The sequence below is a fragment of the Mus pahari genome, chromosome 8 (assembly GCF_900095145.1).
Source record: "Mus pahari chromosome 8, PAHARI_EIJ_v1.1, whole genome shotgun sequence".
In the NCBI taxonomy this organism is placed as follows: Eukaryota; Metazoa; Chordata; class Mammalia; order Rodentia; family Muridae; genus Mus; species Mus pahari.
The window spans coordinates 76,440,525-76,468,371 of NC_034597.1; the positions used below are offsets into that span (position 1 = coordinate 76,440,525).

At 38.9% G+C, this 27,847-nt stretch overlaps 1 protein-coding gene across 1 annotated transcript in view; it reads right to left on the reverse strand.

The window, feature by feature from the left end:
* The window catches only part of Diaph3 (diaphanous related formin 3), a 454,769-nt gene that overhangs the window by 123,265 nt on the left and 303,657 nt on the right, over nucleotides 1-27,847 (reverse strand). Inside the window, exon 25 of the mRNA XM_021202828.2 lies at nucleotides 25,168-25,303. Coding sequence (XP_021058487.1) covers nucleotides 25,168-25,303 — 136 coding nt within the window. The remainder of the gene's footprint in view (nucleotides 1-25,167; nucleotides 25,304-27,847) is intronic.

The following is a 27,847-nucleotide window of genomic DNA, read 5'->3' on the forward strand; positions in this document are numbered from 1 at the left end:
CCCTCCATGGCCTCTGCATCAGCTCCTGCCTCCAAGTTCCTGCCCTGTGTGAGTTCCTGTCCTGACTTCCTTTGGTGATGAACAGAAATGTAAAAGTATAAGCGGAATAAACTTTTTCCTCTCAAAAAAAATAAATAAATAAAGTGTGCTACTAAACAAAATTTATAGGCTCATGCTTAACTCAACCTTCCAGAAAGGGGGTGGGGGGAACCAAACCCTGGCTGTTACTCTAAGATGCCTTTGTGAATTAGTGCTTTGTGCAGCTATTTACAGAAGCCTTTCTTGGTACAGTGTCTCAGCCCTTAACCATCTAGATTAAAGCACAAAATACTATTTAAACCAGAGAGCAAAAAGGCAGGAATAACTTCAAACGAAATCTCTGAACTTGTTTTAATACAGAAGAAATGTTGAAAATTTGAGTCAAGGGATGTAGAGAGCCAATGTTCATTGGAACTTAACCGACAGAGACAACATCAGAGCGGATCTCTTTCATACTGCAAACAACAACAGACCATAAGCAATGGGATCTGGGAATAAAATAAACCATAACAGTTAAAATGTTCCGTTTTCTTTTCCTATATTCATTATTTGTCTAAAGTGAACGGGTTGGAAGTTAGAAGCAACAATTATAGTATTTTCTAAGGAAAGGCTCTTCCACCCTGAAACCAACAGTACAAAGAGTTATTAGTTCTTGTGGTTGGCTTTCGGTTCCCATTCTGCCCATCTTTGGCCCCCTCTGCCTTCCCGGAGCTATAAGATGGGTTCTATAATAGAATTTACCTTAGCAAGCTATTGTCACAATTGAGTTAACCTGTATAAAGCCAGTGTCTCCACCTGGTCAGGGCAGATCCACATTAGCTGGTATTACATTTAATACTGTGACTCTCCTTGTTCAGCTGATTGGGACATATAACAAATCCATTCCCAACCACTACCTCATCCCCTGCCCACTTCAGCTAGAAAGGCTAGAAAAGCCAAAAACAAGAAGCTAAAATCACCCATTTCTCCAGTCTCCCTGTCAGCAACACTAGAGATGCCATGAGATGCACTGCTGTGCAACGAGGCATAGGAGACATCTGTGGGCTTCCTAGACATGAGCAGAGTGCATGTCCATAACTATTATCCCATTTCTCATGGACTGGCCTTGTGGCAGCTATAACTGCAACTGTAGAATGCTGCCCCCTTCTGGCAGTCAAAATATTAACATTAATGATATGTTTAGTTGCTCCAGGCAATACCTAAGTATATTTGTAAACTTAAGTGAAAAATTTTATAAATGCAATGAAATGTGTAAGTCACAATTAACATGTGATGGATTCCATCTTATCTAGTTTTATTTTAAATAATTTCATGATGTACAGTAAGTAAGACCACAGAGATTACAATTATAAAATGATTGTTCTCATAAAAAGTTTTACATCTATTATTTGTGGGTCTGAGTGTGAGTGTGGGTATGGGTATGTTAGAGGTCAGAGGACAACTTGCTGGACTCAGCTCTCTCTCCTACTATGTGAGTTATGAGCATAATACTCATTTTGTCAGGCTTAGTGGCAAATACTTTAACCCAATCACATTGGTGGCCCAAATAAAGGATCATTATGTGTGTTTTTGTGATTCAATAAGAAAAAAGGCATTTTTGGATATTACAAATACATACAGACACCCAGGCAAAATAGTAATCTAAATACTGGCATCACTAATACTGCAGCTCATGTAGTCATGAGGAGGGTGGATACCTATACTATCAGCTCTGGGGAAGCCGAGCGGGAATGTCAGGACTCAGACCAGTGTGGGTTTTACACATATAGTACGACCATATCTCAAAAAAAAAAATCCTAAAATGATCCATAAGTCTAAGAGAGGAAATGTGATGGGAAGACTGTAAGAGCCAGAGGAGCAGGAAGTCTGCCGTGAAGTCCAGAGCTACACCCAGAGTCTCACTAACATGACTGCCTGAACACAGACAACAACAGGCCCCCAAAGTGGTCTGGGGAAAGCCGTCAGGTCTCCACCACATACACAGAGAACTACAGCCAACTCTAGACTATGAGAGCTGAACAGGCTTCCCAGGGAAGAGAATGGGCAATCCAACAACAAGGCCTCGTCTCTCAAAACACACATATAAGCAACATTATACAGACCGGAGCAGACTGCTCTTAGAAATATATATTTAAATACATATGTGTGTAAAAACTATTAATAAAACAGGCCATGGATTTGAAAGAGAGCAAGGAGGGGTATACCGTGGGATTGGAAGGGAGAAAAGGGGAGGGAACATGGTGCAATTATAGTATCAAAAAATAAGATAAATTATTAAACAAAAACCTAAAATGAAACAAATCTCTCCCAAACTTATAAGCCCAGACTTTACACATAAAAACAGTAGACTGAGTACTATAATGTTACTTTTCATTTCCAAATTTATAATCATTAAGTGGGAAAATGATTTGGGGATTATAGTTTTTGTTCACTGCATATACATAGCTAATAAAACTGTCTTCTGAATATTTTAAAGTAAAACTTTGTTTTCAAAACCAAAAAAAAAAAAAGGTAGACATATTATAGCCCACAACTTAGTAGGACTCATGCAACTGATGTATGAATTAGTAATTACAAAATATTACATTAAGAAATTAAATAGATACACAGATTTGAAAATTCTCACGTGTGCACGAGTTGCCTCTCCTCAAAGTCTCTATCACAATAGCGCCCATCACAGAAATCCACAACTGGACACAATGTAGAGATCAACAGACCACGAGGAACCCAGCCCCAGAAGATACATCTACATTACAGCGCTTGCATCTACAGCTCAAGACACATCACTGAAGTAGGGGCAAATAGACTGTAAAATGTAGACTACCTGAAGGTCTGCAGTGAAGCAGTCTCCCCTAGAAATCCTGCAAAAGCAAGACTGGAACAATGGCAATAGCAATGGACATGCTAACACGGAAGGGAGTAATTCTTTAGGATCCCAGTCCTGGGTGAATGAACTATAGGCAAGTAATGACTGATAGGAGAAGTAACCTCTCCCAGAGATGAGCCTACTGTATAGGTTTTCCAATGCAAAGTCGTCAGCCTTGAAACTATGTATCTACCACCACCAAAAACGGACTCAGTAGGTTACATTTATACATACTATCCATACAGGTAAACACACACACACACACACACACACACACACACACACACACACGTAATTTAACAATAATAATCAGAGAAAAAGAGGGTACCAAGTTAAGAACTGAGAAGGGTGCCGGGAGTGGTGGCGCACGCCTTTAATCCCAGCACTCGGGAGGCAGAGGCAGGCGGATTTCTGAGTTCGAGGCCAGCCTGGTCTACAGAGTGAGTTCCAGGACAGCCAGGGCTATACAGAGAAACCCTGTCTCAAAATATCCAAAAAAAAAAAAAAAAAAAGTTACTAAATGTTTGCTATGAGGTATTTTGAGCCGGGCGTAGTGGCGCATGCCTTTAATCCCAGCACTCGGAAGGCAGAGGCAGGTGGATTTCTGAGTTCGAGGCCAGTCTGGTCTACAAAGTGAATTCCAGGACAGACAGGGTTATACAGAAGAACCCTGTCTCGAAAAACAACAACAACAACAAAAAAAAAGAATTGAGGAGGATGCAGGAGGGAGTCAGACAAGGGTGACTGGGAGGAGCTGGAGGGAGGAAATGAGGTTTGTAAGTGATATACTTCTATTTCTATTAAGAACACATTAAAAATGAAATAAAGACTCCTTTCTAGGTAAGAGAATATCAGACAGTATTTTCTCAGAACTCTTGTCCAACAAGAAGCCTTGGGTCAGAACGAATATGTTGCAAGTGAAGGTAAGACTAGATGGTTCTGTGGTCAAACAACTTTGGACACCAATATGTTACATGTATGGGTTCAGGTGATGCCTTTCAAATGTGTCAGGAAAAGGAAAAGCCCATTCATACATCTAGTATGAATAACAAGACATCTAGTATCTACTATCCTGACAGCAATCTGTTCATCTTGCTAATAACATCAAAATAAATCTCAAGTAGATCAAACATTACAACTCTAAAAGATTAATCTGAAAAACAGAGCAGATAGGAGGGAAATAATTTGCATTAGTTCTAGAAGATGAAGCTCTTCAATGAGAATCCCAAAACTCAAATGTCATATAGATATCTAAAACTGAAAGAAATAATAAGCCTATATATGAACAATAAAAGATAAACTGAAAAAAATATTTGAAACATGAGTAACTCACAGGACTGAATGCCATAAAAGCACATGCACCCTAGTAAGATAATGGCCAATAGATACACAGGCAGATTGTATATTCAAGGAACTATCCCTTAAAGTCATTCATCTACAAAACCTCAGAATTCACAAGTTGAAATCCTAATCTCCAAAGTTATGGTATAGAAAGGTGGAACTTGGAAGGGATCAGATCCTGGGAACAGAGCCCTCATGAGTAGGATTAGTCTGAGGTAAAACACCTTTGTGCTGTCCACCATGGGGACACAGATAGAGGACATTATTGTCCCCAGACACTGGATCTGCTGGAGCCTTTATCTTACTATAAGAAGTCAATTTCTGTACTTACCATGTTACTAAATTATGGTATGCCATTGTAGGATCCTAAATGGAAGCTCTACACAAAGGAGAGTCTTACCACCTTTTTCATAATTAAAGATATTCCAAATAAACCAGTGGGAGATAATTTTCATTTATGTGTAAGTCAGTAGTTAACGTGTATGGCACCAGTATTAGAGAATGTTAGGGACGGAGGCCAGATCAATATTAGAAAGTGTTGCACCAAGGTGTGGCTGGAGAGCTGACTCAGTGGTTAACTACTGACTGTTCTTCCAGAAGACTTAAGGTTTAATTCCCAGCACCCATGTTGTGGCTCACAACCACCTGTAACTCTCGGTTCAGTAGTTCTATCACCTTCTTCTGCCCTTCATTAATGCCAGGCATACACATGATGCATCGACATATATGTAGTCAAAACACAAATGCACATAAAAATGTAAGAAGTCTTAAAAAAAGAAGAAGAAGAAAAAGTAGTGGTGTTTGGGAAAGCAGGCCACTTTTTGCATTGTTGATAAAAATGAATGCAATCTCTTTGACAAGTAATTTAACAATGCCAAGCAGAGGTATAACTGCACAACATATGAAAAAGTGTTTCTATAAGAAAATTATCCTACATATACAATTCACATGTATGAAAAGGACTTTGTTAAACAACATGCATTATATTGTTTATAATTGCAGGAGGCTAGAAACATCCCAAATGTTCATATGCAAGAGACTAAATGATGATACCCATATTTTGGATACAAGGATATATGAAAAAATAGTGAAATATATTTATGCTGTTGCTGGGGCCAGTCCTAAAGCACAGTTAATGAAATGGAGGGCAGTTATTTTATCTGAAGTTATTGAACACTGACATTTCTCTGATCATTCGTAGCTTTGTCATTTGACAAAAATAACAATTTTCATTTCTATATTTATAATTACCACAGGGTGGTAAAGCAAGGCACCAAACAATTTTCTAGTGATTAATTATTATTAAAATCTATGCTTACTTAAAATGATCTAAAGGATTGTGTTTTTAGGTGTTGAGATCTGATGAGTGTAGTCTTTGTGATCCACACTAGCAATCAGTGAAGAGAGCAAAACTTAGAAGTCATCCATCACTGAGTCCCTGGTAAATACATTCCCCTTGTGGGCCATGTGTGTGTCTTCTCCTGGTACGGAAACATAGAGTGCCGTGGAGTAAAGTATCTACATAAACTTTCCATTGAATGTGTGTTAGCATATGCTTTGGGTTTGTTTTACTATTATTTATATTAGTGAGGAATTATATATGAAGAATATAGTCTTCATATATTTTTTTAACTTACAAAGTTCTTGGACAAAGAATGAAAAGATTTTATATGATAAAGAAGCTCAGATCATCATCAAAAATCGAAAAAAGTAGAAGGCGAAGCTAGGAGCTGGTGTCAGTAATTTCACAGGGGTTGTTTCCTTCCAGGGGAAGCTGAGCTAAGTGGACACGAGGCTCTGAAGAGCCAGCGGGAGGGGCTTGATCGCAGGCGGCCCAGAGGGTCCCTGACAGTCATGCTCTTGACAGCAGCAGATGGCCTGCACTGGAGGAAGGGGAAAATAAGGTCAGGGAGGCGGGCCGTGGGAGCCTGGATTCAAGGCTGAAGAAGTGCCACAGAGTATTTTTGAAAGGTGTGAAATAATCAAGACTGTACTTCACTGTGATTAAAGCTGGCACGGTGTGAGGGTGTCAAGCCTGGGTGGCTGGGAAAATGGTGGTATCATTAACCCAGAATGAGAACAGGAAAATCAGGTTTTATGTGGAACATGATAAGTTAGGTTTTAAATGAATTGATTTTGAGGTGCTGGCAGAATATTCAAACTGTTTTGTTCAGGAAGGAGTAAGAAATAGCAAACTATGAAGTCTGCAGTTTAATCCAATTCTACAATTCAAGTGTTCAGTACTAAGTGTTAGGCACTGAATCAGCCCTGAGATTCGGGTCTCTGGGACTTACCACCTGAGAGTAATTTTCATCCACAATTAGTGACTACCTGTACATGGATGAAGCAGAGTGCTTCAAATATATATTCAAATATATATTTAAATTTCTGGTCAAATGTTTTGACTTCAAATCAATGAACCCCATAGGTAGCACAGAAAACCCTGGAGACTTGTGGATTAACACTTTGGGTTTCCAGAATGTTCTTGCTTAAACCTACTTCACTATTGTCAATCTTACCTAAACAAAGGGATTTATGGCCCCCAGTTCATTTCTAGTGTGACTTCTTGACCAAAGCGTTATAAACATTCGTTGTCTTTTGCTTTGTTTCTATGGAGATATATGGATTTATTCTATTAAAGTATGGGGCTCCTTCTCCATGCCTTTCCCAGTCTGATGCAGAAATCCTCACAATAGTATTAAGAAATAGAGGCAGTATTAAGAGTCTTAATTGCAATAACAACAATAATTCTTTTTATAGAAAAGGGAAAAGGACATTAAAGCAAATATGAATGGATAGCAAGTGGCAGTGGTAGGAACTGACATGCTTCAGAAGTCACAGAATAACAGGGATGAAAACAGAGACAAATGAACTTTCAATGAACTCATTAACAATTACAAATGAAAAAATTCTGGAGACAAAAATGTACTCAATTCTGTCAAAAGAACAACGGAAAACTCTCTTACCAACCACTGCTACAAAATATTGGCAAAATGAATATAGAGAATTCCAAATAAAAGCTGATATTAGGTGACTCTGAGAACAGCTTTATGTTGAAAATAAGGGATACATATGGACTAAAATCTAGTCATGGACTACCCACTACTGCTCTGACTGAACATCATCTTTGCTAGCGCTTCCTGGAGGCCTTTACCTAGATCTTTATACCTAGATTCTAGTTCTACCTTCCACACACATCACTACAGCCATTTGTAAAATCTGGGAAGCTGGAAATCAGGAGGTAATGTGCGCAAAGAGCAGCAGACAGGATGTGAACAGTGCCTCTGACTCTACAGCTCATGCCCTCCACTCTAGTTCCTTAGCTCAAAGGTGTTAGGTAATAATTGAGAAGTGTTCAGAGTCTTAGCTTTGCTGATTTACACTTCAAAGTGCTATGGGAAGTTGGATAAGGCTCAAAGCCACAGCATCTCCATAGTTGGAACCTTATCCAAATAAGACAAAAGGACAACTTAAACTCATAGGGAGTCAACTGTCTACTCAAGAACCCGTCACAATAAAAGGAGAAGCAGGTGATTCAGAGTCAAGTTCTTCACAGAAAAGACAGAGCCATTTCTCCTGGGCAGCAGTGTTTGGAAACAGCAGCCTCACCCATCAGTGGGATTTCTGAGCCTAAATTGCTAATGAGCCACAAGAGACCCTTACCTTCCAGAACCATCAGGCCTTATATGGTTTCTTTTATTACTACTATTGTGGTGATTCAGCAGCTGCCTCCCTACAGCCTGCCCATAGAATCTGTGAAAAGAATACCCCGAGGAACCAATGACGGTTGCTTTTGAACTGAGAACTGAAGAGGCAATTGGGATCACATATGTGTCCTTTAGCCATAACCTTCCATCTGTGAGAAGGCATCTACCAGCCTGTCATCACCCATGCATAAAAACCTCCCTCATCTGGGCAAGAAGGCTCATTAGTAAAAGATTGCCATTCTCAGATGGGCTAGATCATCATAATAAAATTCTAGGCCTACCACCACCTTGCTTGTTGACTAGCCAGATTACACTTCATAGTCTTTGTAGACACAGCCTTCTACATGGTAAGACCCCCTGTGTCCCATCCACTGGTAACTGTCACCATTAGGTTAAAGCCATGAGGCCAGTAAAACAATCATCATGACCATTCTTCATTACCACTAGTCAATGGCTAAGGCCTCTGATCTTTATTTCCTGGAACATTATTCTCACATTAGATGTCACTGGCACCTGAACTTTATCAACAAACATTCCTTAATTTGCCATCTTCTAGTAATTATTGTTAATATTCTCAAACTTCATATGCCTAGAATCTGACAGGTGAAAGACAGGGGCACCCTTGCTTTCTTCCTGAAACTCTGTCAATAATACCTCTTCCAACTATAAAAAAAAGTCTCTTTCGACACACACAGCATTTGCATGCACCACTGCCATCCCTCAGGTCATTGTTCCTTTATACATCTGCTCACCATGTCCAAAGCAGGCTTTGGAACTTGATTCAATCTTATAGATAGGTTTGGTCATCATTCTGCCTGAATTCACTTCCAATAAAAATGCTTTTTCCTTTCTGCAATGGTCTAGTCTACCTCTTGGGCTTTATGATGTAAGACTGTCTTGGTTCTATTGCTACTTCTATGGATACTAATTTTCAGGCTCTTTCTGGCTTTTCTTGCTCTGCCCGTTCTGATACTAGTCTTTGCATCCACTAGATTGATATCTTCACTCCCTTGGCCCCCTATACTTAAGACTGCTAAGTTGTTACCTGCTACATCTACTCCAGTAGTGACACACATGACAGGCCAAAAGCCTGGATGCAGTCTCCTGGAACATACTCTCCTGGAACTGTGGTATCCCATAGCATCTGTGTGCTTCCTTTCAGTATTTTGTTATAGGTGCCTCCAAACAATGACTTGCCAAATACTTAAGCAAAATCAAACTTTGCTTCCTGGCCTTCACCATTGCCCTAGGTAGTCCTTGAGCTAACCATGGGTTTGGAATTCAGTAAGAATGTTGCCTATTCAGTGACATTCAGAATTGCCTTTAGTATTGTAAGAGAGATAGTGAAAGAAATCAGGCATTACTATCTACTACAGAGAGTTAGAAATCTCAGGGCAAGCTTAGCAACGTAAATTAAGAATTCTTATTATAGTTATGTATGGCAGACTACATTACTTATTAGAAAAGTCCCCCACACACTATCACTTAGAATAAGAGCCAAGTCGCTCCCATATACAGGAATTTACAATGGTTTAGGAAGTAGATCTGACAGTGGTTTTAGAGTGTTGCATTATTCTTGAGAAGGTTAGCTAGAGTGGAACTCCCTAATTAGAACCATGACTTGGGCATGAAAGCCTTTGCCCCGGGAGTGTAAAGACCTCACACCTGGCTTCTAAGAATATGCCTGACCTTAGATAGAGCTGACTTTGTCTCAGTTGTTTTATTGTCCAGTTCCTGCCAGTCTTTGTGTTTACATTCCTCTGTTTTGTGTAAGAGTCATTAAGCATCTGGTAACATCATTTGTACCTTGCCGATGTGTCACCTAACTTCCCTATTTTCTTCTGTATAAAAACTTTGAAGCTCGATTTGACAAATTACACTCAGATTCAACACACTTTCTCATGTCCTATGTTTGTCATTTGCCGACTCCTTCACCAATCTGCAACCAGAGACCCATTCCGCACAGATAGGAGACACAAAATGTGGCAGTTACCATCATCACAAAATCTACTTTAGTGTTCAGACTAGGACCCTTAAGCATTCTACTGTGCAGACTAGAAGGTTTGCTAGAATACAGGATGTCCTGTGATTAAACTGGAATGGATTCGCTTTACTAGCCTGTACTCCATCACTCACCAGATAAGGCAATGTGGATGCTGGTCTAAAGATGCGCCTAACAATATGCCTGTATATATAATTTCTCTTCATCCTCTACCTACAGAAACACAACTTTCTGTGCTTCCACGTATTTATTATCAAGCTCGTGTGTTCTAGTTTTACCTTCCCTGAAAGGCAATTGTACATATCAGCAACTTAATCATAGTGTGTATCAGTAATAGAAGCTGAAATTAGATTGATTTGTGATAAAAAGTCCAATGAAAAAGGGAGATTGTGACAAACTAAAATGGGTGTGTGTTATAAATGAATCTAAATTATCTCTGTGCCCTGTTCCTGCGGATAACTGAGAGTCAGCTGTGCACACATCTGTGGGTGTTTATAAACATTTCCCATCTGTGAGAAGCTTATGGGTTGTAAATGGTGAGCTAATTAGTGAAATGCTAGTCATTTCTACTGACAGTTGTTATGGATAAAGATTTTATCCAGGTTAAATTGATCTCAGAACCTTGTTTATCACAGGAGGCTATTCTACCTTTTATGATAAACCTAAGTACTTATACTACATTGAACGTGGCCCACATTAAATATGAATTATAAGTAAATCAGGTTGCTAGTTAATGCACATTAGTGAACTCAGTTCTTAATAGACTTAAGTGTTTATTGAGTATTTGTCAGGGAAAAAACAGTTGTCCCTCTGTAGACAACCACTTCTGTAGCATGACTTAATCATTTGTGTCTGCATATATACTAAGCATCTTCTATTATGTTGCCCAAGCGAAGGGGGATGCTAGAGAGGTGAGGCAGGAGTGGGTGGGAAGGTGGGAGAGCACCCTTAGATGCAAAGGGGAAAGGGGTGGGATGGCAGTTTTCAGAGGGGAAGGGGGACAACATTTGAAATGTAAATAAATAAAATAATTAGTTAAAAAAAAAAAAAAAGAAACAGTAAAATAAGAAGAGACCAGGGCTGGAGAGATGGCTCAGCTGTTAAAAGCACTGGCTGCTTGCTCTGCCAGAGGTCCTGAGTTCAATTCCCAGAAACCACATGGTGGCTCATAATCTCCTGTCATGGGATCTGATGCCCTCTTCTGGTGTGTCTGAAGACAGCTACAGTGTACTCATATACATATATAATGAATTAATCTTTAGCAGGTAGTCAATATGAGTAATTGTTCATTAATGAAAAGGTCTGTCTATATGCATATATTCCTGAATACATAAATATTTTCCTAGACTCCTAATATTGGTGTCTCTTTCTAAGTATCTCTTGCATTTTTAACCAATCACAGGTGGGTGTGTGAAGAAAACTGCATGAAGAACTATAAATTTGTAATATAAATAGGAATTAAAACATATCCGTCAGGAGAGACATTCATACTAACTGCCAAATGAGTTAAAACATAGGAGGGTTTTATGTAAAAATGAATTTACAGAATACAGATGAAATTTCCCATGGCATACGGAATTTTATTTGGTAGATGAAAACTGTGCTCAGGGAAGGCCACTGGCTGGCCGTCAGTCAGATACCAGCAAAGAAGGGCTGAGACATGGCTGCCTAACCTCTCAGCTAATACAGTGACATTACATGATCACACATGCATTCAAAGAGAACAGCAACCTTGTCAACAATGCTTAGAATCTTAGTAAAAGGAAAACAAACAAACAAAAATCCTTAATTACTTGGTTGGTCTTTTTGCACATCATGTCTCTATTCCTACTTAATTTTGTTCTACTTAGAATGTATAGACTTGTAACAGCATCTGTTTAACTTACATCTTGTCTGTCTCCAGGGTAAATACAGGGCCACACAGGCAGGGTGTGTGCTTGCTTTGTTTTCTTCTGTTTTCCCAGGGCACTGGATAGCAGCATGGCATAATATGTACTAAATAAACATTTGCGCAAGTAAAGTCTTACTAGGAAGGATTTTCTACCAATACAACAATAATTCCATTAATGAAGGAGGTATTCTGATGCTCAATATTCTAATTTTTAGGTCAGAAAGTTAATTGTAAGGATAAATAACAAGGGAGTCTTGGGAAAGTCTTTCAGAATGCCAGATAAGGTATAATTAGTGCTTAAAAATATTTCAAAAAATGACTAATTACTAACTATAACACTACCATGTATGGCAGGAGAGCAAGCATGAAGCAAGCGTCAACAAGGGTATTCTGAAATTTGGACTGGGTATGTGGGATGAATTCACCAGGATAAAAGATGGGATTGGTTTGTTATCTCAAGTGGGGATAAGATACAGTCTCTCCTTTCCTCCTACGTGGATCTAGAGTCTCACACAAGTTTTCCAGAATGGAGCACCTCCAAGCTACCTCACCTCATGGGCTAATATTCGTATTTGTTTTCAATTGATGTTTGCTTCTACTTACAAAAATACAGCCTAGGTGGTCTGAACAAGGGAGTTATTCTTTGCATGCTTTAATAAAAGAAGTAACAATACTGAGCAATTGTGTTTTATATCTGCTATGGTCCAGCTAGGTAAATTCAGCTCCCAGAATTAAAACAGTTCAAAACAAAATCAATGTGTTGCAAAACAAGCTCCAACCACACTGTCATGAACTTATTCTGTCTCTCTACACTCAACTCACTCCAAGGTTCTATCCATTTTCTCTCTGAACTTTCTTCTGAATCCATCCTGTTTTCTTAGTCCAGGCATCCCGGCCCCTTCCTTCCTTAGCTCATGTCTTCTGCATTGAACCTGTGCACTAATGCAAGAACTTGTTCATTGCTCTTCCTCCTCCTAGTCTACAACCTCCATTCCATCTGTCCGTCTGTGCAGAGCCAGCAGGGCACAGCAAAGTAAGACAGTGCTCTGCCTGCCCTGGGTTGGTGCCAGTCTGCCTCATCTTTTGCACAAGCTCTACCCAAACATCATTTCAGCTCATCATCAACTGTCCCACCTAAGAGAAAAGAAGCAAATCTCTTTGGCTGTCAGTCAAAGGGAAAACGTTGACCATCTTTTACCAAGACCAGTTAAGAGAAAATATGTCAAAGTGGGGCGCTGTGTCAGACCTAGACAGAACAGAACCATGAAGAGGACACAAGATGGCTTGCAAACCTGGGAACTCTCTAAAGGAAGGGAGGCAAGCAAGAAACAGAAGCAAACATCAAACACAAGCAAACATGACTAACGGAACTGCATGCTGGAATTACTAAGAACACTGATGGACACACACAGGCACACACACAGACGAGCATACAGACATACAGACACATACAGACAAGTGGGGGGACACTGGCTTAGAAGTGGAGACAGATTTTATAAAAAAAATTATATCTTTGCACAGCTGAGATAGCTGTATTGCCTATAAAATACCAATTGGTTCCAATATACAAACATATAAAACAAACATGACACACGTGTCATCTTGTAGACTAATTTACTTTTCAGTAGGAAAGCATAAATAGGACAATTACCACCGAGGAACTCTTGTCCCTTGAATATAAACTTATCCATATTTTAGAAATGCTTCCTGAACATTAGCTATGGAAACATGCCATATTAAAAGCAGCAGACATTAAAAGGACACTGCTAATGGTGGATAAAAACTTGGTCTTCATGAGATCCTTCAAGAAACTATGGGATGCTTACACTTTATCTATAAATAGGATGATTTTGTATGATTTTAAAGAGGACTTCCTATGTAATTAGTGAAGTAAGATAAATGTATTCTTCACAAAGGTAAGTTTATCAAAATTTATTTCGTTCTAGATTCCTCACCGTATTAAGGTGAAAGCATACAGGAGTAATACACACACATGCACATGTACATATACACACATGCACACAAACAGAAACCTACATTAGCAAGCTTATAATGATCAAATGGAATGGGTGTCTCTCTCCAAGGCATCCCTTTAATGTTAGGAATGGAAACACTGCTAAGAGATCTCATTGTCTTCTCTTCTTGTCCTTTAGAGGATGAGGAATGAGAAAGCTGAGTTAGTGATCTATTTCTGTTAGGCTTAGGGTAGGATAACACTAACATAAAAAGAGAGTTTGCCATAACAGAGAGAAAAGACTCAAACCCAGCATTCCCTGCCATGCTCAGCTACAAATGAATCAGCAATGCTGAACGAGGCTTCGAACAACAATCTTTTAGATTCTTCTTAGCAGTTGGAAAATCCCCACAATGCCTTCAATGCAACACAAGGAAACAATGCTATCAGCAGATATGACGGTCAAGGCCAAGTGTCCTGTGATGGTGGAGGTGCACACTTGATGGAACACTGCAAATGCCATGTCCCCTCAGATTAAGCTCTGTTAGCATCCTCTGGACTACCTTTGTACAGGTGAAAGGGGGACAGAGTTAGGGTACTTTCTTAAGAATGAAAGAAAGATAATTTCAATGATTATGAATAACATTTTTAACTCCAAAGCTAGTAACAAAAATGCAATTGGCAGTCACAGACTGTGGAGTCTTCCTAAAACATTTAAAAAAGTTAACTTTTATCTAATGGAAACAACCAATGCATTCAAAAATAATGAGTGACTACTATCAAAAGACACGATTCCTTAATTGAAAGAGCATTAACAGTGTTGGCCCTCAGAAAACATTAAGATAAATAATAGAGGACAAAGGTTACAAAACAGCCCTTAGTTCCATGGGCATAGCAGAAAACAGTGTAATTAGCATTGCGAAGCCAGAGATCATCACTACCATGCAGCATAGTAGAGTTATGCACGATTTCTCAGAACTGGAAAGTGGTGGAAATTATCGTTTCTTAGTTCTCGTCCATTTTCCTAGTTCTTGAGTGAAAACAAACTTTTTGTTCACCAAGTACTCCTCCTGTGACTGACTTTGCAGTTAAGGTAAAAGGAGGAACTGTCACTCGCTTAGCATCTTCAAATTAATTGCCAGTCAGCAAGGAGCTGGAAGATGGTAGATGGAATGCATGCCGCTTCCTCAAGCAGCTATATCCTTCACTGGGTGCTCTTGCCTGGTTCTGACCGGGCAGAACTTCTGATTCAGCACTAATTCTACAAAATGTTTCTGCTTTGCAAGAGTTCCTTCCTGAATAGCACTAATAGTTTAAAAATAAACATGCAGAGAACTATATTGGACTAAAATTACTGTCACTTCTACCCATTAATGATAATTATTATTGGAAGCTTATTGTGACAATTCACTCTGCTTGGGCAATAATCTCCAACAGCAGTTAGTCATCCATTTTGTTAGTACACCACTCTGTCATACCCTCGCTGCCTAGGGGCATTCTAGCCTGTGTTAAGGCTGCCCTCAATATTCACTCTGTTAGTATTATGTTGCTTCTAATTTTCCTGAATAACATTGGATATCTGAGAAAGGAAGCCATCCAGGAATATTTTAAAATCCTATTACACAATAATGTCTAATTTCATCTAAACACTAATGCCCATTCATACCATTACAAGCAACTGATAAATATTCAATTTCCCTGCTTGATTCTCTATGTTCGCCCTGGGGTATATTCGTTTGGCATCAAAAGCCAAATACTACTGAGCTCAGTTTTTCCTCCTCTTGAGATGATGGCTTTAGACCTTCATGAGCAACTCCTAATGTAGTGAATGGAAGTCCTTCAGCTTTAAGGACAAAATGTCAGAATGACCCAGAAGAGTGGGAGAAAAAGCGATGGCATATCAGGAAACTAAAAAGCTTGGTTCTATCTCTGGCCTTTTGACATATCAGTAACTTCATCTCTAAAGATGTACAAACAGCACCACAGAAAGACTGCAGCTGGGAAGCGCAGCCTGGTCTCACTAGGAACCAGTCAGTCCTGGCGCTTCTGAAACCCTCAGAGGTTCGAGCATACAGCTTCCCCTGTCACAACAACACACTGGACAAGATCATTTTGTTTACTCAAAACTATGGTTAAATATTAAGTTTTCCTAACATAATTATTTTTGACAATACTTTTACTCAATCAGTAATGTGTTCTTTTCCAAACACGTTTACCATTTTGCAAATGGATGACTTGTGATAGAAACAAGAAAAGCTACTGTTTTTACTCTGTATCCTAAAAAGCAAAGGCTACAGTCTATAGATTATTGATCTATACCATGAATTTTAAAGGGTTGGATATCACATATTTTAATGTTATGGAAACTATTATTTATGTTGTAACTACTCATATCCACAGGCATAGAAGCAAAGTAAATGGTTTAAGTACTTTCCACAAAATAAAACATTTGTCTTTAAATCATCTAAGTATTTATAATTATTTGACAATTGTGGAGTATACAGGTACATGAGATTAACAGGTGTTAGGAAATAAAGAATAAATAATAGTATCATGTTCTTGATCAATATGGATTCAAGCAAGTGAAATAAAAACAAGATAATATTCTATACATGTTATACTGCATGAACTTAATGGTTAATTGGAAATAAATTATTACCAAATACAAGTTTTGCTCAGAAAACACATGAATTGAAGTGAATCATATTCTGTAGTATCCAGTCAGCTAAGAATTAGAAGATAGATAAGGAATACAGCCTATAATGCCAGGTACTTGGGAAAGTGAGGGAGAAAGACCTTATACTCACATACTGCCCGGGTTATAGAGAGAGTTTAAGGCCATATGAGGCAACTTACTGAGACTCAATGTCAAAATGAAGAATAAAACCAAATAAAAAGGAGGCCAGAGGTGCTGGAGAGATGGCTCAGCAGCGGTCAGCCAGACATTAAGCAGAGTGAAAGACCTCAGAAAACTGAGCCGTAAACAGATTATCTCCATCAAATCTCTTCCTCAGGGCTGAGGAACCTGGGAAGAAGAGACAGTAAGAGAACGAAGAGCAAGAGCACATGGAGCAGACAAAGAAAGCCCTCTACCTCACCACTGATCAAAGCACTTATGGTCTCCCAGGGACTGCAGCAGCAAGCACAGGGCTGCCTGCATGGGGCTGGCTTGCACAGGGCTGTGTGGGGGCTGCGCGGGGCTGCGCGGGGCTGCACAGGGTTGGCTTGCACGGGGCTGCGTGGGGGCTGCGCGGGGCTGCAGAGGGCTGCACAGGGCTGTCCCTGGTCCTCTGCTTATATATTCTAGCTGAGTTTCAGTGGTTTTTTGGGAGTCTTGAGTGTGCAAACAAGCGGATCTATGGATTTTGTGCCTTCCCTTAGGCTCTTTTCCTGTTTGTCTTGTCCAACTCCGATGTGTTTTTGTTTTATCATATTATATTTTATTCAGAAGCCTGTTTGTTCTCTAATGAGAGTCAGAAAGGGAGTGAATCTGGACTGGGGGTGGGGCTGGAGAGGAACTGAGAGGAGAGGGGAAACTATAATCAGGATATATTAGGATATATTATGTGGGGAAATTCATTTTCACTAAAAGGGAAAAAAAACCCATTTGCTGCTCTTTAGAGAACCTGGGTTTGGCTCCCAGCACACACATAGTTGTTCACAACAGTCTATATCTCTAGCTTTAGGGGACCAAGCATCCTTTTCAGACATCTTCTGCCTCTGCAGGCATCAGGTTTGTGTAGGCTGCACTTACATACACGAAGACAAAACACTCATATACATGAAGCAAACCTTTAAAATTGAAAAAAAAAAAAAAAGAGGGAAGGAGGGACACACACATACACACACACACACACACACACACACACACACACACGCACGTAGAGTGTTGAGGAAGCTAGCCTCATATTCTATACTTCTGCTGCCTAATCTGTTTCAGAATATGTGATTTTTCATAACACAAGGAAATGTAAGAAAGGAAGTAAGGTATATAGCCATGCTGTAAAACATAGCATACCCAATGTTATCAGGGACAGTGTTCCTCTAAACCAAATGAATCTCTGCAGCATGAATATTCTTATTTTGTGGAATCTGATATCAGTCCACATCAGGTTTGACAGCCAAAGAATTTGTACATTAATACTATATTAGCATTAGCTGTCCCTTTTCAAAGAATGTTGCACACTTACAAACCTCAAGAAGGTGGTAGTGCAAATATTCCTTATTTTAGGTTCACCGAAGGCAATATCCTTTTTGCATGCAACAGTGTGTGATTAGTTTCTATAGCTATTTGGCTGACACTAGTTAGGTGGCTTTAGGTACAGGGTAAGCTTCACTCTTCCAAGCAGAAAGCCATTTCTTCATTTTACAGAACCAGTAGATTAGCCAAGTACCATAGTGCCATCCAGGTTCAGATCCCTGGTGAAATGCATTTAAATAACAAGTGCCAAGGCCTCTGACTCTTGAAGCAAATGAAAAGCAGAGATGTATTTGTGGTGGTTTGAATAGAAATGGCTCCCATGGATGTATGCATTTGAATGATTGGCTCACAGGGAGTAGCAGTATTAGAAAGGGTGGCTTTGTTGGAGTAGGTGTGGCTTGTCATAGTCCAAGGAAATGTGACACTGGGGACAGACTTTGAGGTCTATGCTCAAGCATGGCCAGTGTGTCTCAGTCTCTTCTGGATGCAGAACTGTCAGTTAACATGTCTGCCTGCATAAGTAAGCTAGCCTCAATTAAATGTTGTCTTTTATAAGCGTTGCCATGGGTGGTCATGGTGTCTCTTCATAGCAATAGAAAGCCTAACTATGACATTTACTGTCACCAATTACTAACATGATTTCCTTTTTTTCCCACACCATGGTTAGTTACATCATCACTTGTTAAGGAATAATATGATGAGTAAAAAGGTGACATTTGTCCGGGCAATGGTGGTGCACAGCTTTGATCCCAGCACTTGGGAGGCAGAGGCAGGTAGATTTCTGAGTTCGAGGCCAGCCTGGCCTACAGAGTGAGTTCCAGGACAGCCAGGGCTACACAGGGAACCCCTGTCTCGAAAAACAACAAACAAACAAACAAACAAACAAACAAAAAAGGTGACCTTTGATCAGAAGATGTAAGCCTGGGCTACACTGCCTGCAAGACTCTGTGCAAGTAAGTTGAATATTCTGATGAAAGTCTCAAGATTTTTTTAAATATTACACATGAATGAACATGTGCAGAGCCTGGAAGATTAAAAAAAATGATAAATTAGTGTTAGCAAAAGTAGTTATTACTAATGTTTTATCAAAGATGGATAAATGAAAAGAGAAATGCACCCAAGCCAACGTCACTCAATTTGTTATACCATCCTATACAGAGAAATGACTAAAGCTATTGGCTTACTTATATGCATCACTCACTAGTAACTCTAGAAAACTGAAGGCACTACTGCAAAATCCTAGAATCTGCACAATTATAGAAAATAATCTAAGCTTTATGGCATCTACAGAAGAGGGGTAACTGTTCAAACCCTTTTGAAAGAAAATACAGACAGAAATTGCCTATCTGTTGAGACTGCAGCAACATTACTAAGTGGTGTTTATGCAATACACATTTCCTCTAAAATGGATGCCTAATTGTTTAGCTGATCAAAACTGTGGAATGGAAAACAAAGGAACAGTTTTGGCCATGTGGGTAAACAACGAATTCCTAAAAGCTAATTATCCGTTATTTAATAGACTGAAGCTGCACCAAATGAGACATTTAAGCCTAATAAATAATAGACAAATTGTAACGCAAAGACTAAAATATAGGGGCGGCTAGTATACTCTTTATTGCTCCATTAAATAAACTCTTATTTACTTCCTCCACAAAACATAATTATACAACACTGAGTCCATTTTAAGACCATTCTGATGTGCTATTGAAAAATTATGTGAATCATCTTACATAGACAGGAAATCTTAAAACATAACATTTGAATTCTATTATCAAATGCCCTGTTTGTTTCTATGGTTAAGAAATAGAAATGGCATTGGAAAAGTTGTACATAATCAAAAATCAATTATTCCTATTTATGTATTTCTCAAAAGGATTGAATAAATAAGGATAGCTATGTATTTAAATACATACTGTCATCTATTTTAGTATTTTCTATATTAAAATAATTCAAAATTAAACACCATCTTTACTAATTTTACATACATATAGTGATAAAACAAAGACATTTTAAAATTAATTTCCTTATTTGTTTATAAAATAATATCCAAGAAACCACTGGCAGAAACCACCAAACCTGCTTATGTGAGTATCTCAGAATTCCAGCTCCTTATTCTTCTTGCAGAAAGAAACAAGTAAACAAGACTTTCAACTCTAGAATGAGAGAGACCCTCCGGTCTTGTTTTTAGACTTACTACTCAAAGGGAATAGGAACAGTGAGTTTCCTTTTGGAAGAGATCTAGCTCACAAATTTACTTTCATCCAATAAACAAAGCCCCATTTTGAAAGAACAGAGATAATGAACCCATATAGATCTGATCATAGTCTCTCTTCAAGGGCGGTCATCATGTATGGTCAATAATAAAGTGCAGAATTTACTTACTCTACCATCTTAGGTACTGATTAGACAATGTATATTTGTAAAAAAAAAAAAATCTCAGTTCTTCTTTGCATGGCTATACTAAACTCAGGGAAATCTGTGGGAAACAGGCCTCTGAGAACTTATGGCAGCTACAGGAGGACTCCTCTCTTGCTCGGTCATCTTCAGAGGTTGCTGTGTCTTACACACGAAAATTAGATGAAATGAATACTTCCTGTCCAAAAAAGTAACAAATACTAATATTAACCCAGTAGTTCATACTATTTTTATACCAGCAAGACCAGGCTAAAGATGACTATGATGGTTTCTGAACTAGTTTGTTCTATAGAAAAGTAATACTGACAAAAAAAAAAAAAAGATTTATATAAACTTTGAATTGGTTCTCAGAAAAAGATGCTTTAAGGTATAAAGTACATAAGCAATATCAAGAATTGCCAAAATACAAGCCTGCTTATTCTAAAGCAAACACAGTAAGAAATAGTAGCCATTCCTTAGGCCTTTTTATTAACCATCATTTTCAATTAGAAAAGGCAGTCCCTTCAGCCTCTTGTTTTACTTCCTATATACTGATATTTGAACTTCTGTGCTTGGTTGTAGGATATACTTACTCACAGGTTACATTCCTGTACAAAAGCAACATTGCTCACTCTCAGGTATCGTTGTCTCAGCACACAGGAAAAAGCTTCTTGTGTACTGATGTGTGAATCAATGCAAAGTGACCTATACATTAAATCCTTATCAATATTAGGAAAATCATAAGAGAAAAATCACAACATGTTTGCTTAATATAACAGCAGTGCTCAGATTTGTCACTGTAAAATACAATGTATGTATCCCATGATATTCTCTGTCAGGATGCAATCAAATGCAGGTAAGATATTCTATGTTAGTTAATTCTATTTCCACTGCAGAAAGGCTTCAAATGTTGTCAGAATGAGGATTTCAGGAAAAGCGCACTCAAATACATTAGAAAAGATAACAGTATATTTGTATCATTTAGAAAAAAAGCAAACCAGAAAGGACTATTGCCGCAGATGGACCTCACTTGAGTCCCCGATCTGCATGGAACTGGGTCTCTGGTTGCAGGCAAGCGAGGATTCAGCAAATGTGGGGTGACAAACAAATATGGACACAAGGGAGTGTGGTATCTGAATGTAATGTCAAATTGAACATCAGACAAGAAGAAAATAGGGAAGTTACACAAAACAGAGGAATGCAAACATGGAAGGACTGGCAGGAACCAACTGGGATAGAATTCAATGTTAACAGCTGGGATCAAAAACAGTTTCACCTAAAGTCAGCTTAAACTTAGTAGCCAGGGGCAAGGGNTTCATGCCCTTGCCATAGTTCCTATAGTCCACCTTCCCCCTAGGCCATTGTAAATACTTGTGTATGGGTATAACTCAGCTATCTATAGTTCCTCTTTAGATGACAAACTTCCTTCTTCCTAGAGAATGGTAAATTCCTGTGTCGGGCAGTGACTTAGCTACCTAAACCCAGGGTCAGCTCAAGGACTGATTGCCTAGGATCTAACTTGGCTATGTATTAAGGGAAAGCACATGGATCTGTTTTCCAACTAAAGCAAAGACATTGGAGCATTTCATTATACAGGATGCCACAATTCCAGGAGACTAAGTTTCTGTGAACTTTTCACCTCGGGACAGTGCCCAGGTTTTTGGGGGCCTGTTGTGCTTGTCACTACTGGAGAGAATGTAGCAGACTACTTTTCATTACCATATGATTTGTTTCATTATGGGTGTTATTTTTAAAGACTAATGACTGAATTAACAACTGAGCTATCTTTAAAGGGAAAAAATTCAGAATAACTGTGATTTATTATTGATTTTAAAAATAGCTTTGTTCACTTTAGTGAGAAAGTTTTCTATATGCCATCTAAATTGTGTATATCCCTATATTCTTTAAATCAAAACAAATGTCTAGAATTTATTTCCCAAATTTTCAATTTACCAAATGTCTTCAAAGGATAGAAAATACTTCAAAAGTAGCGTTCTTACATCATAGCTTTCTATTGTGACTATAGTAGCTAGTGGCATTTATTATTACATTTAAATATTTATATAAATCAATATATTCTGGTTATAATTTCCCCTCCCTTTACTTCTCCAAATTCTTTCCCATTTCCCCTCCTATCTGGTTCCATTCCTTCTGCCTCTCATTAGGAAACAAATGATCATCTAAAGGAAAATAATAAAATATAACAATATAAAACAAAAGCTAATATATCATAAATACATAGGATAGAACAAATAGAAGGAAAAGAGTCCCCCAAAGGCACATGAACAGATAGAGGCACAAGAACCACTTGTTCTACATTCAGACATTCCATAAGAGGTGTTAAGCTGGAAGCCATAGTGTTTGTGTGTGTGTGTGTGTGTGTGAAGGAACTGTATGATAAAAAGAGAATATACAAGTTGGGGGGGAGAGAATGAGAATTAAAGGGTTGGTGGGGGGAATCCAGACAGGACAGTGTGAGACTATGTCCAGATTAGTGAGATTTTTATTACCCAGGATGTGCTTAGAACAACATAATACTTCTCTGGAAAATGTCAACAGGTGTACTACATATGACCTTAATACATGAACAGCATTTGAGAAATCCTATGGGCTGAAGATATTTAACTTATTTAGACACATTTGTCATCATTTTCAGACTATGTCTTGAAAAGAAACTATGTAACAACTTGTCTTAGTCAGGGTTTTTATTCCTGCACAACATCATGACCAAGAAGCACGTTGGGGAGGAAAGGGTTTATTTGGCTTACATTTCCATACTGCTGTTGATCACCAAAGGATGCAGGACTGGAACTCAAGCAGGTCAGGGAGCAGGAGCTGATGCAGAGGCCATGAAGGGATGTTCTTTACTGGGTTGCCTGCCCTGGCTTGCTCAACCTGCTCTCTTATAGAACCCAAGACTACCACCTCAGAGATGGCACCACCCATGTAATTAAGAAAATGCCTTACAGCTGGATCTCATGTAGGCATTTCCTCAACTAAAGCTCCTTTCTCTGTGATAACTCCAGCTGTGTCAAGTTGACACAAAATTAGCCAGTACACAACTGTTACAAAATCATCTAGGGTGCTAAATACAATGAGCTCCATGATAAACTGAGAGGCAATGGAGTGTTTATTCTTGCTTTTTAATTTTTGAGAGAGGGTGTCACTATGCAGGTGATACAAAGAAATTAAGGGAAAACATTGTAGGACAACAGAGCATATGTCTTACACACACACACACACACACACACACACACACACGCGCGGGGGAAGGGAGGAAGAGAGGGAAGGAGGGAGGGAGGGAGGGAGGATGAAGGTAGATAGATTAGGCTAAGATTTTAATGTAAGATCATTCCAGAAGCATATTTTAACAGTCAGTAGTATACCTTCTGATATTCAGTTTTGATAATACTTTGAGATATTCCTTGAACATTTTATGAATTTCAAATATAAACCTGGAATAGAACTTAGATTCCTAGAAGAGACAGGTATGGTGCACTAGTATACCTATTTGTCATTTAAGTATAACATAAGCCTATAAGGTGCAAGGAAAGCGGGCAGGGCAGGGCAGGGCAGGGCCCCACCGCCTCTCCCTGCTGGGAGAGCACAGGAGCAGTTCTTGTCCTGAATTGTGAACTACCAGAATTTACCAGTGAAGCAGATGGATATTCAATTAAAACCTTCAATTCTTACTGCCTTGGAAATAAAAGAGTCAAATTGTTAAGGTAGAAAATAAAACTACTACCTAATATGCTGGTTCCCTAGATAGTGGTATCACTTTTTCTTTTATTGAGAACAGCTATTTTATATATACAATATATTCTGATTATGTTTTCCTGTCCTCATATTCCTCCCAGTTCCTCACCCACTCCCCTGCCATCTGGATCCACAACCTTTTCTGTCTCTAACTTTAAAAATAAAAAAAAAAGTCATCTAAGGAATAATAAAGTAAAATGAGATAAATAAAAAACAAATCAGAATATGATGCATTTAACTTTATAAAATATATAATAGATGCTTCTGTAAGGTTGTAATTGCAGTTAGAAAGCATACTCCAGTATAGGAAGAAAGACAGAAGAGAGGGACACAGCCCCCTCCACCCCCACCCCCACCCCTTACAGTCAGGCAGCTTTAGAGACTATTCCTAGGTCATCCTGCTTCATTCACAGAGCTCCTAAGCCCCAGTCAACACAGGCTATTTTTATGTAAACCTCTAACATTGTGTCTTTTTGTCTGGGAAGTTTCAGGAGTGGCCAAAGAATACTGAAGCATGCTAGCAGCAATATTGTGTATAGAAAAAATGATAGATTCCAACGTTTCTTTGTTCTACAGTTATTCACAGCGATTACAATTGGTAGCTGTCTCTCCGGTCTCCGATTCTCCTTGTCTCCTCTACCCACTACCAGTCCCTTCTTTCTTCTTGGCTTCCCCTTCAAGTTGTGGAGACTGAACTCAGCCTAAAGCTCACCCATACCAGCGTACTTTAAGTCTCTTTAATCAATTTCCTCTTTTACTCTCGTTTTCTCTCTCCTATGCTGTATTCGGTGGAAGAAACCAGTCTATGGCCTGCAGAATTTCCTGTACAGTTTCTTATGGAAGTAAATGTATTAATGTAGACAAGCACTGTTACAGACTTGGTATCCTGATAAAGGAAGAGAATACACTTCAGCCAGTGAGGAAAGATACGCTCTACGGCGAATCACAGAAACAGGGGAAGAAAGGCATGAATCTTATGTGTGCACTTCATGAACAGGGAAGGTGACCACACTCACCAGTTTTCATTTCTAGTAAGCGCTTTTTCTCTTGCTGGCGCTCAAGTCGTTCTTTCTCTGCCCGCTCTTTCGCTATCCTGGCACGCTTCTCCTTTTCCGCTGCTTCTCGTTTTTTGATGTTTTCCTTTAATGCTAGCTAATACAAGTAAAATTTGAAAAATTATTAATTTTAACCAGTGATTCCACAAGAAAATTATCTAAAATCACACACAAGGTACAACCATTGAGTGAATCCCTTTCAGAGAACATTTAGTTCTTACATGAGCAGCAGTCATGTAATATGTACACATAAACACTTGTTACACGTGCATCTATAAATTCCCTGCTAGGTCCAAAGCACCTGCATGTAAGTGGAATTATCTAAAAGGGAAAAGATAGATCGGAACTAAAATGAAAAGGTATTTAATATACAAATCAAATCTGCTTGCCAACATATAAAGAAAATCTCCCTAAGAGCTTTTCATATATGCTCTTTTGTAAGCTATTCAACATTAAGGGAAGCAGCTGAAGAAATGTTAAACAGGGATGTAATCTCCATCTAATGTTCAAGAAGCAATATTTTTTTTTTATAGAAAAGAGTGCCATAAAGGCAACTATATAAATATTTGAGGTCTCAATGTCAAACCCTGCAACTGTTGATCAAAACCAATAACATGCTAATGAAAAGAAGATCTCAACGGATATGTGATTAGTTAATTAATTTCTTATTTCTAAGTTTTATACCAATCAAGCAATGCCTCTCGTGTGGCATTAGTGAGAATCAGCAGGTAAAGGTGAATTTTCTAAGTGCCAACAAACAGCATGGCATCAGATTACATCAAACAGACTGTAGTTCATTTAAGTGCCAATGAAAACAAACAGGTTACGTGTTAATTACCAATAATATTTTAAAAGCGTACAATTAAACTACAAGTAAGTAGCCTAATATTTTTCTTCTAAATGCAGTTCTGGAGATTAAACCCAAGGCTGCTGGAAGCAGGCAAGAGCTCTACCAACGGAACGACATCCCAGTCTATTGGTTCTCTGTTCATTTGTTGCAGTGTTTGGGATTAAGGGTAAGTACTCACAGGTCATATCACAGACAGGGACCTAAGTTAAAGGGATAACCACTCCGTTTTGTACCTGTCTGGCATTTGCCTGTACACATGTGGCAATTCATGTGCACATCCATGAATGTGGAGCTCAGGTTCTGATGGCAGGTGCCTTCCTCAGTGAATGGCCTTACCTTTTGAGACTGGGTCTCCCACTGAAACTGGAGCCCATCATTTTGGTTCGACTGCCTCTCAAGTGAGTTCGAGGGCAAACCAGGAAGCTCTAGGGATCTGCCTGTCTCTGTCTTCTGAGAAGAGGGATTAAAGTAGCTCTCCACTACCCCATGCACAGCTTTAATCTCAGTGGCATGAACACGGTCTGTCTTAAGAGGTAAGCATTTAGGGGATTGAGCTATTTTTCTACACTAGAACATCTTTTTAAAACCTAAAGATAGTACGAGAAATGTCCTATGTATGTGACAACAATTAATGAAAAAGGAGAGGAAATGAATTTGAAAGAGAACAAGAGGGAGGGGTTTAGGGAGAGCTTGGCAGGAGGAAAGGGAAAATGATGTTCTCTAACTGCAAAAAGAAAATAATCAAACAAGTAATGACAAAAGAAACTCAAATCATGAAAATCAAACAAACAAACAAACAAACATCACAGGAGTTATAAAGTAACTTTCCACTAGATAAAGCCTACCTCTGGTGTGATTAAAACTGAACTGTAGAAATCAAGAAGCTGGCTATGAGTGGTGGTCTGAAAAAGAATGGCCCCCAAAGGTTTGTATACTTGAATGCTTAGTCATCAGGGAACAGAACTGCTGGAAAAAATTGAAGGATTAAGAGGTGTGGCCTTGAAGTAGGTGTGACCTAGTTAGAGGAAGTGTGTCAGTGTTAACTCATTTAAGCCCAGTATCTCTCTCTGCCCACATGCTCCTCCCAGTTACTGCTCCAGCACCACGATGCTGAATTGCTGCTTGCCATGGTAATAATGAATTGATCCTCGGAAACTGAAAGCAGGACTCCAGCTAACTACTTTCTTTTCGAAGACTTGTGACCTTCACAGTATCTCTTCACAGCAATAGAATACTGACTAGGGCACTAATGGCTGCTTTTTGAGATGACATTACAAGCACAGCAAAGTGCTCACCAAGGTGCTCAGTTTTAGAGATGGAAAAAGGGAGAGATAGTGGTAACGAGATTAGAAGAGCTAAGGGGTGTTAATGTAAATGTAATGTAAGTTCTTGAAAGAACCAGACCTTATCTGGAACCTTCTCTGCAAGGTTGATCAGCTGATTAGAATTTCAATTAATGTGGAGAATGTTTCAGGTTCAGAGCTTAATTACAATTTATCATGGGCAGGCTAATTTTAGCCCACTTAATAGCCATTGCTTGCCCATCTTTCTAACCTAACATCCTTGTGATTCTTAGATAAATCTTTAAGAACATACAAACAGGCCACTAGCTTCAACTAACCAAAAGGCTAAGAATATCACCAGGGACCATGAGACCTATAACAGAGACTTCCCTGTTTGCTGCCACTCCCTCATGTGGTCTTTATGTCAGAGTATTTGAAAGGTGTCTTGATTTATGATTTTTGTAATGGTTTGTATATTCTTGGACCAGGGAGTGGCACCATCTGGAGG